General features: G+C 41.0%; 1 protein-coding gene across 1 annotated transcript; it reads right to left on the bottom strand.

The window, feature by feature from the left end:
- Window positions 1–1123, bottom strand: LOC111064783 (cell death protein rpr). The gene has a single exon (XM_022352555.2). The coding sequence runs from the start codon at window positions 825–827 to the stop codon at window positions 609–611; it is 219 nt and encodes a 72-aa protein (XP_022208247.1). The 5' UTR covers window positions 828–1123; the 3' UTR covers window positions 1–608.
- Between the last annotated feature and the right edge of the window lie 10220 nt (window positions 1124–11343).

Genomic DNA, 11343 nt, shown 5'->3' with positions numbered 1-11343 from the left:
TACATTTTCTCATTGTTTATTTTATTGACTTTTATGTTTGGCAAAAAATTGATACAATTTCTGGCAAACCTTCATCGTCGACATTCGTTTCAGTATTCTTCTTTCGTGTGTCTTGCTCTTGAGTTAAAAAACTTGGAAAAAAATCGCTTACAAAAGATCTTAACAACTATTTCAGATTACATACATAGAGTTGAGTCTGGGAATTCATTTAAATATGCTTACAAAACTGAAATTATTGCTAGAGAAACTATTTTTTTGTTTTCCGTACAAAATGATTTTTTTGTGAAAATATTTTTTTAGGGATTTTTTTTGTGTTGCATACATGTTTTGTTGTATAATTTTTTCGTAGAAGCAAAACCATTATCACAATCGCTTTGATGAGTAAACTAAAAAGAGGTTGTCGGGGGGAGTCCTAGGGCAGTGGTCGTTGGGTGGTTTTGGGCGGGTTTAAGCATATCCTGGACAGAAATGTGGCTGATTCATGACTGGGGTTTTTCCTTTGTACTTAGAATTCTGGACTGGATTGTAGTTCTCTTCTCTTTGCTGTTGTTGCTGCTGCCGCTGCTGCTTTGGCTCTCCTCTCCACTCCTCGGCTCTCACGGAACTGTTCACTGCGAAGGCTTGCGGTACTTGCCACACTTGCGCCCGCCCCCGGACCGTGGGAGGCACTGGCTGGCCGCGCTGTCCATAAACTGGCGTAGGGTCTCGAGGATGACGGTGGCCAGAAAGCGCCACTGGGAGTCGCGTAGGCGCAGCAGCTCCTGCTCCTGTTGCGCCGCCTTGCGCAGCAGCGTCGCCTGGTCGGGTATGTAAAAGGCCACTGCCATTGCTGCTGCTACTGCTTCTGCTGCTGCTCTTTCTTCTCTTTGTGTCTCTTTTTTAATTGCACAATTACGGGCAATCGAATGATGACTCAATGACTTTCTCTTCTTTGAATATTAACTAAATGCTTTGTTGCTTTTGCTTATTGTTACGCGCGCACACACAAGCACCAGCACAGATTCGAATTCGTTCACTTTGTTCTTGGCTTTCGCTCTTGCTCTTTATATCTTTATTTAGCTTTGTATCATTTGTCTCTTTGCTTCACGTCCGCACGCTTCGCTGGCTGGATTTTGAATGCGGGATGAGCGCCTGCCCGTTGCTATTTATACCAGCCGCTCTCTCTCTCTCTCGCTCCGCTGCGGTGGTTGTGCTGCTTGTTCTGTTCTGCTCTCATTTCGCTCTGCTCGCACATTAATGTGCTTTGCCTGTGCTCGCATTTCTCTCTCTCTCTCTCTGTCTTGTTCTCTAGACGAATTTTTTTGTTTTGGTATTTTTGTTGACATCGGCTCTTTCGTATTTTTTCTGCTCCCCGAAAATGTAAAAAAAAACCCGTAATTTCTTGTTGTTGCCAGGGCGCTTGAGCGTGGGCGTGGCAAAGGTAGAGGCAAGAAAGCAGAAGCAGTGTCAGTGGAAGTGGTGGCAGCGCGGCCACCTTGCGCGCCTGTTGCCATGCGTGCTGGCAACGTAGCTGCCTTTGTTGTAACTGTATTCGGCGAGAAGTACAGTTAGCATATTAATTGTATTAAATCGTCAGGCAATGACGATGATGAAAGACATACGAAGAAGATTTCTCGTGCTTTTAGGGAGACAGAGAGAGAGAGAGTGACAGCGTGACACGTGAATTATGGGCAAGTGGCAAAAAGTGGGCCTAGTATATCCATGGGTTATCTGTCTTACCCGACGAGCCCTCCAAGCCCTCCAAGCCCCCCCAACGACAGCATCTTTCTTTATCTGGAGCATCCCCTTACAAATGATCCCAACACTTCCGACTAAATATTATGACAATCTCTCATAAATTACCGTTATGCATATACCATATAAGGTGCATGTTGCCAACAATGGGCTCGTCCCGTCGTCATTTTTGTATTTCGTGTGCAATCTTTATTCCCATTAGAGCGGAACAAGTCGGATATGATCTGTACGTTTTTCGTTGGAAAATTCCTTTATAAATTAATATTTGCGAAAATTTCGTTGAGGATTATACTACGTATGATTAATTTTTATTCTACTGTTCCTACTGAGTTTTGAGACTCGTTCAATGACTTCTTGAATAATAATAATAACAACTACAATTTTTGCGGTCAATTCGTCATGTTACAGATTGTAAGAAAGTTAAAATGATTCCATGGGGTTTTTCTTCGTGATCAGTTGTTATCTCTTTCTGTTTCAGATATGTACATACGTACAAACCTACGTAATCCAATTCAGCCGATGATTTTTAATGAATTAATGGATTGATATGCAAATAAAATGATGCATAGCACATGTGTATGACTATGATTTGGACTTTCTGTAGATATACTAAATTTACATACATATGTAATATTTATGAATTCTAAGGAAATCAAAATCAAACTGAAAGAGAATATTTTTGGGCAGAAAAATCATTTATTCCTTAATAATGTACACGTTTACTTCATCTACCATTTATCTTGGGTAAATAAGGAATTTTTGGTGGCCCCGCAAGAGGTCTAAAATCTACAGTTAAAGTGCTAATTTTTATAATAAAACATTCCACATAGCCATCCTCATGGCAGTCAAAATCTTACTCCATTAAATAATCTGCGGATGAGTGTACACTCATTCAGTTCCAATGTACTTATATACGTAACTCCACCCACAATTCCGTAATTTTGTAACCAGAAACACACACTTGCACACAATCGAAACCTTACGCCGAGCGTCTCAAGTGCTTCCACTGGGATGGATAGAGCAGCGCTACCACTTAAGGGTGGCTCTGCGTCATCGTCTACGGTGACGGGTACTTCTACGTCTAGGTCTATTGTGGCCAGAACTACTTATTGTCTGCCTCGCTCGCTCGCTCACTCGCTTGCTCACTGGCTCTGTCCGTTGCAGCTCTTTCGCACATTTATAGTTCTTTTTTGTGTGTCTGTCTTCCTTCTCTTCTCCGCCTAGGGCTTGGCTTTTCCGGGTTCATGTCGTCGACGTCGTCGTCGTCGTCAGCATAAATCCCAGCAGAGGCGTGGCTTATTTCCTAACAGCATTTCATGCTCCAGAAGGCAAAGAGGAAGCCAAAAAATATGTGTGCTTCTCTCTTTCGCCTTAGCCCATTGGGGGACCCAAAGTGGTTCAAGTTGAAATTTTGTTTTGGGTCTGTTTCTTTATTTTATTATTTCTTCTTTTGAGTGTGTGTGTGTGTTTGTGTGTGGGGCGGAGTTATGCTTTGGACCTTTTTTTCGTTTGTGGCTGAGTCAGTGCCCAAAATGGGTGGAGTCTAAGGTCTAAGGTCTGGGCCAAATATGCTGACAAGTTGCCCCTGCAAACGATTACCGGGGGTAATTTGCGCATTTAATATAATTGAGGCTCTCGAATGTCAATTAGTTCGATGATTGCCCTCTTGACTACCTCTCGGGTATCCCCAGCCGCATCCCCTAGAAGATGTTCATCTAATTTTCCAATTGCTCAATGAGGCGTAGTCTTCGTCTCACTGATAGGAATCTTAATGTTTGCTTAATTCTTGTTTTCCTAAAGGATTACCCATGGGTTCTTTCAGGTCCAAAAGAAGTCCCACCAGTCATGCGGGTAATTATTGCAAATATTATTTAAATTAACCAAGTTCCAAATGGGTTACTTGAGGGTTGGAACTGAAAATTGACTTGCTAGTAGGAAACCCATATATCATTTGCATAGCTAATTGTCTGACTGAACACAAAAAAAAATCATAAGGCTTTTTTATGGGAATCTTGTCTTGTGGCTTATTGAATTTGTCAAATTGGCTTTTATTTCCTTCGATTGAGTTTTCAATCTGCATGTCAAATGACCCACATGATGGGGCACTCATTTCTGGAAAGTGTGTCAATCGCAATTTGTTCATCCCGGAACCTTACCAAATAAGAATCATGATTCCGAATTCCATTTTTCTGTTTAAAAGACGTTTATTTCATCGGTCTCTTTCTTTCTTTCCACTGACGTGTCCCACCGACTTTATCTGCGGCTGCTCTTGACGTCTGTGCGAGAAACTCATTTGCGATCGGGATCTGGGGACTGCCTCAAAAGTTGTGCAAATTCCATAACATTCGCAGATGCTAATGAGTAATATCAGCAATGCGATAAATTGCGCAACTCAGACGATTTAAGCGCTCTCATATGTATGTTCCATTTTTGTTTGGAAAGAGACATTTGATTTTACATACTATAACAAAGAGTGACAAAGAATGTTATTTTTTAATCGTTTATTCCGGCAAAGCACATACTGCACACTTTGTAGTTACGAAAATCCATTAACCTCTGTACTTATTTAACATGGGATATGCAAACATGTCAATAAATAAATAAATAATATTTTCTTTCATGGGTTTCAGCATTTAAATGGAGAGTATTCCTTTTTCGCAATTGTCTTAATGTTAACTAGTTCCCCTTAATTGTATTATGTTAATCTGGATGTGAACCCTCTTTCTTTTCTTCACGAGTATCGTGTCCGCAACCCCACCCCGTTCTCCAGAACCAAAATCATCATAATCGCACTGCTGCACTCCCTGCGCTCTGTTTAATCTCAGCCACTCTCATATTTCTCACTCTTTGGTGTTTACGTTTCCCTTCTGGCTTCGTTTCGTTAATTTGTGTTAATTTTTTATGAGCTCTACTGGTGGTCGATCTTGTCAGAAATGTATGCATGTATATTTTGTTTTATTTGATTTCCCATTTCTCGATAGAGAGAAACAAAGAAAATTGCCAAGTGATCCGTAGCACATGGGTCATTAACTCTCACTCTACTACACTCTTGGACGAGTTCCCCTCCGCGCTCGCTCGCTCGCACCACTCACTCACTCATTTTGTAACGCCTGTCATTGAGAGCTGCTTAGGCAGACGCTGCGATCGTCGTCGTTGTCGGAAGCTTAAAGCCGAAACCAGAGGCCGGGCAGCGATTCCCAGGCCCGAACCGCGTCGCCTATGAGTCATGCACACAAAACACCAGCGCCGCTGCACCGATATGGCATGTTGGTGAGGTGGGTCCACTTGCGGTCTCATTCCACTGCGTTCCACAAGAAGGCGAGATTAGAAGGCCGAACATTTTGATACCCTTGCAGGTTGAGCCTGTTCCAAAGTCAGTTATCTAAGATAGGGAACTGAATCGGTTGCGGGTGATAGATGCAGTACACAGAAGGGTCTCAGCCAATACTGATAGGTATAGGCCACATGTACATATGTGCATATGTATACCCTATGGGTACTGCAATTCTGATTTGTTCGCGTGGCAAACGTTTGGTCAAATTCATAATACTCGCCGCAAAGTGACCCATAACGAGACCCATTTAATGTTGTTTAACCAGTGTGTGTGTGTTCTCTGGTCTTGCGTTGAGGAGTGGGAAAGGGGAGAGCACGGAGGAGCTGGGCCTTGATGATCGTCTCACCGTCTGGTGCATAACTGTTCACGGATTCGGACACTGGTTGTTCTCGCGCACACACACTCACACTCACACACACCAGACGCAAAAAAAAGCGATACACCATGCAGGAAAACTGATATGCCGATAAGATTGGACGTGGATCCACTTGGACCGTCCGTCGCGTTGTCGACAGCCTTTGTTTAATTTATTTGATTGTTCTTTTTTTGTTTGCCTACCGAAGATCTCTCTCTGTCCGTCCCTGTCTTGTACAAACATGTCAGTGTGGGTTCTTTTTTTCTTCTCTGTTTTTTTTTTGTATTTGAGTAATTTTCGCCCCCCTTTTTTCCATAGATTTTATGGTTAGATAAGACATTTTCGGTATGTGTTCTCTGATTTTCGTTGTGTTCTTTTATTTGGGAAAGGTGCGTGCATCGACATGTCTGGGCTGCTCTTCATCTGGGCCTCTCTCTCTCTGTGTATTTGCTTTTTGTCATTATTTGTCTTTAGTCTTAGTTGCACTAATATTTTCCCCATGGGCAGTAGTCAAGTTTACCAGTGGAGTAGGAGTAGGAGTAGGGGAGCAGTCTGGCTCTAGCCTTACATCATCTATGAGTCATGCTACGACGATATCGTATGTGTGTGTGTTTGTAAATATTCTCCATACTACTGTGGCTCGGCACCTACTGAACTCTCTGAGGGAAACTTTTCATTCATTCAGAAACTCAGAAACAGAATTGAGCTTGGAAGAATTGGAAGAGCTTGAACTTGAGCGGTGCGATATAGATTCATATTTACCCACATGTCCGATGCTTAAATCATTTAAATTGGATTGGAATAATTATCATAATGACATCCAAATAAGTAAGATTACGGTACAATACGCAAATACACTGGAACGTTTAGAAATAAAAAAATTTTAATTTGAATTAAGTAATTTTGTAGAAATTGTCAGAGAATGTAAAAACTTGAATTCGCTTTGTGCATATTATCATGTTATAAGGGACTTATTATCTGAAAATCTCCATTCCCTGATTGACGTTTTAAAGACAAATGGTTTCAATTCCCAGAGTCGTTTTTTATTGCAAGTGGATAAACAAGGAGTTTGTTACCGCGATCCAAAGACGCAAGAATGGGTGAGTGTGGGATGAAATTATAGATGGCTGAAATTGAAAGCAATTTTATTGCAGATGAACAAGCTCCAAGAATGCGAAGTGTGGAATTTTATTGAATGGGTTGAAATGAAGGGAGAGTTTTTTTTTAGATAACGATTGAATAATCGGAAATTAGTTTACCACATTGGAGAATATTTGCGGCAAAATATGTTCGTTTAGGGAAACGAAGTCCAAATTTTTTAATTTAATTAAATATTTGAATTAAATTTATTGCCTAAGCGAATGATCAAGAATTTTTAACAAGCTCAACCTCAACCATCATCAATAACCCAAGCAATTATATTTAATTTGATTTAAGTGAGGAAAAATATTACGGATATATTGATTTAAATAAACGTGGAGACAACCAAATAAAAAATTACGATAATTGCATCCGTAGATAGGGTGAAATTGTTGAATTACAATAAATTATATAATTTAATTTATGTTTATGAGTGGGAAACGCAGTCAGTCTTCTGCCTCCATTCCCTGCATGATGTGTTCGTGGCTATAAAACATTTTTGGATTGTATCGTTAGCCGTTTCCTGCATACTATATTCTCGTATTCTACTATACTCGCACTTGTATGCCCTGGCCAGACACGGCGGCGTCCCCGCAGCCACCCCACCCGCCTCTTGATCCTATTCAAATTTCTTCTTTTATCTATTTTATGGCCAAGTATGTGTAGAAATAGTCGAAACTTTCGCGGCGGTGGGGGGTAGACCGTAGTGTTTGGTTTAGCGTATCCATCCAGTTTTATACACTTTGATTTCGATGCTTTTCTCCTTTAGTTTTATGGGGCATCTTTTACGACCTGCCGCCGCTGGTTAAGTCTAGAGCGGGACGGGACCATTGATAAGAGCAACGATTCGCATACGTGACATTTGCAAATTTTTTAATGCGCCATTTGCATTGGCACTGATGCTGCTCCAAGCATAAAAACCCCCACTGGTTACGGGGGAGTGTCTGAGGGCTGGGCGAGGACATATAAAAGACAATTTGAGGCGCCATGTGTTGCATATTTCATGGCGTTTTGACGCAATGCATTAAATTTGCAAACACAAAAAGAGAAAACCCAGAGGAAAATGGCGAGAGTCAGAATGCTAAAGTTGATATTCAGACAAAAGGATACCCGCTAATCGGGCGGGTATGGATATGGATATATGTATATATAGATTAATTGGAAAAGTGTCTTTCTATGTAAGCCAGCCCTACTGTTTGTTTCATTTGCCATAATATCTCAATAATCATTTGAATGGTAGCTTTAACATAGCATTTAATTTGTTCAGTAAACTCTTTTGTAGCCTACGAGTACGGGGTATCAACGAGAATGATAGAGAACTGTAACATAACGAGTTGAGTGAATCAAGATGGAATAGGTTTTAAATGTTTAAGTGGCCATAAAAAGAATTATCTGCTGCATAAATAAGACAAGTAAGCGATATTCAGTTCTTAGAGCGAGCATAAACAATAGCTGTAGTTAGCGTGACGTCAGGAAAGAAACCCTTTTCATTTACCACCGCATGCAACACTCGTGGTGCTAACAATATAGACAGGCAGTGACACATGTGATATTTATTTCCTCACCCATAAACATTTGCATATATGTAAATATTGAACATAATTTTTTGGACAGCCCCCACCAAATCAAATTAATTTTAATTATCGTCCACAATTCGATGATTTGCTTTAAGACCGATTCCCCCCCACTGTTTTGGCTGCGAGTATTTAAAATGCTCAACGCCTATTCTGGCCTATAAATTGTCAATGGCAATTAAGTATCGCAGAAGGCGATAAAAGCGCCAAGAGCCGTTCCACGACCACTGTCCCTTGAGATGATGCCCTTGCCCTTGCTCTGCTGACAATAACTCATAAAGGCATTTTAGCCTGTCCGGCCTGCCCTCGCGCATTGGCTGGGCTAATGACCAACAGGACTTTGGGTCTTCCTCCACAAATGGCGCGCAATTAGTGTGCAATTTTTGAGCGCTAGGTGCCGCGCACATCTGTGCCCCAGCCACAGTTCCACTGGTGGTGGGCAGCGCCCACCCACTTTAAACACACACACACACACATGATTAGTACCGAGTGTGTGTGTGTGTGTTCTTGGCGTTGTAATTGCTTTTTGTAATTTATGCCCACCACTCGGCTGTCGATGGTGCTGCCCTGCCCTCTCCTCTCCTTTCTACCCGCCACTCTCGTACCAATGACCTAAAAGTGTATTTATGTTTGGGTGAGGGCTTGTGGGATAGAGGGTAAGGAGTGCCTTACCTTTTATAGATACACCTTGCATATGCCATAGTCTGGATACTCGACTGAGAAGTTAGTTTGGGAGTCAGTTCTGCCATAGAATCGATCGTTCTTCACATCTCATCGATATTTAATCAACATTTAGTCCTTCCACAATGGTTCGGCAAGGGTATCAACATTTTCGGCCTTCGAACTTGGCCTTTCCCTTCGGCTTTTTCCTCTTTTCAACCACAAACCCATGATGGTGCACTTTGGTCCATCATTATGACAGCTGCTTGACGACCGAAAGGGTCGTCGTCGTCCGGATTTTCGGTTGGGTTTTTGGGGCTGGGGCTGGAACTGGACCTAGACCTGGACTCGTTCGTTGATTGTGTAGATTTTTCTTACTCGGCGGCGGCTCATTTTATTTATTTTTTCTCCCGCCGAAATGGATGCGCTTTGCGACATTTGACATGTGGAATTACCGCTTACACCCAGCGTGCAGCTGATGCCTTCTCCCGTGCTGCTCAGCCAAGCTTTGTCATGGCGATTAGACCTCACCCACTGGTTCCTTTTTGAGCTTCGATTAGACCACACCACCGGTTAATTTTTGGGAGTTTGAGGGCAGCCAAATACAAGTGATTTGTTGACGGAAGTTTTTAATTACCTTGTATGTAAATATAGATGTATATGTATCTTTATCTGTCTGTATCAGATGCTTACATCACTGTGATTCTTTGACTACATGGACAGTACCCCTTCATGGATCTCCTGGGCAGAGCAGGCGCCAGTTCTCGCAGCTAATTTCTCTACACAGACCCATACAAAATAATTTCAAGCCTGGCCTCCACCTGCCTGTCGCTTCCACTGAGCATGTGGTCCGACTCTGGTCATGTCGCTGGACAGGTTCATTCATGCACAAATTCTTCAAAGTGAAATTCATTCCCGGCTGCATTTGTCACTGTGTCCCCTTTGCCAAAGCCATTTTGGTGTGTTCTTTTTCTGTGGCTACCCTTGTTCAGGGTATCATCAATAAAATGAGCATTTACTGTACTGTAATTATATTTACAATTACAAGTAAATACATTTCTTATTAGTTGACACTAAATAGTACATTTTGCCACTTCGCTGGGCCTTTAAATATTTTTTATTAATTTTGTAACTGCTTTATAAAAATATAAATATAATATTAAATATATATAATAATATAAAAAATATAAATATAAATTTATATAAAAATATATATAATATAAATCTGCAGTGTATTGGAGGCATCGGTCTTACTACTTCTTCTGTTCGTTTGGCAGAAATGTTGCAAATGCGCTTTTACGCTTTAGACTTAAATTTTTGCTAGGCCCAGAAGCTCTTTTGATATTTCACTTTTCAAAAATATACATATACATACATACATACTCGTTTATACAACATTTGTTGTTGTTTTGTTGCTTTTTTTGTAATCGCATTAAGTGCGCTTATTTAACGCAAATCTGCCCGAACCCAAGCCATCATCAGAGCCTTGATCCTGGCCAAAACGCTAATGATGACTAATTTGTTTGCTTTGCCAGAGTCCTTCCCTCGTGAACGAATGTACTTCTCGTACCCTTGGGTTGAGTGGGGCGGCACATGTGTGGTGCGGCCACAAGTGTTTGCCAGGGACTTCATCCTTGTGCTCTCTTCCACTTCCACTTCTCTGGATTCGGAGGAGTTTATTTTTTGTTATTTTTGCAACATTTAACGCTTATTTGGGTCTTGGCTAAGCTTTCCTGGCTCCGGCCTCGGCTTCGGGTTCGGGCTTTTCACTCTGTTTGTTTTTTCTTCTATTTTTCGTATTTGTTTTTTTTTTTTTCAGACAGCCTTTTTGGAATCCGTTTGCTCTGGTGTTTGTTGTTTTTAGATGCAGCGCACAATTAATTTCCAATTAGAATTTTGTTTGTCTCGAAATGTTGAGCATATGATTGGGTGGGTGCCGCTGCCACATGACGCAGCTGCAAGGTGGTGGGCAGACATGCCAAAACATTTAGATATGTAAATTTATTTTAAAGTTAATCCTACTTCTGTGGATTTCAATTTAAAAATGTGTTTGGCGTATTCTAAAAGTATACAAATCATTTTATTCTAACTCTAGCAAAATTTTTGGTATCAGTTCCATTGTTCCTCTGCAACCTCTCCAAAAAATATGGAAAAATAAGTGCAGATAGAAATCTATTTAAATGTCATTTTTTATTAAAAATAAAACACTACATAAATGTTGACAACATTTTATTAATCATTCTGGAAGTCTATCAAAGTAAGGGGAAAAAGACCAATAAAATAAATAGCAAATTGTTCTACCCACTCCCAAAATCACGAATCCCATCCATAGATGTCCCAATTTGAACAACATTCGTAATGTGGCCTCATCTAATCCATCTCTTACCCAAAAGTCTTACTCCTGCTCCAGCAACTAGCAGCGAAAAAAAAACAGCTCAATCCGCTTAACTAATTTACTCGCCCTGGCAACATATCTCTTCACTCCACAGATTTCGGTAATCGGACATCCCAAAGAGGAACAGCAAAGTAGAAAAGAAAAAACGAAT

This window comes from Drosophila obscura, unplaced genomic scaffold (assembly GCF_018151105.1).
Source record: "Drosophila obscura isolate BZ-5 IFL unplaced genomic scaffold, ASM1815110v1 contig_208, whole genome shotgun sequence".
Lineage (NCBI taxonomy): Eukaryota > Metazoa > Arthropoda > Insecta > Diptera > Drosophilidae > Drosophila > Drosophila obscura.
Note: the sequence above shows the minus strand (reverse complement) of the source record. Positions and strands in the feature narration are given on the sequence as shown.

Excerpts from the sequence above, each read along its gene's own strand:
- LOC111064783 (XM_022352555.2), bottom strand. The coding sequence starts at position 827 with ATGGCAGTGGCCTTTTACATACCCGACCAGGCGACGCTGCTGCGCAAG.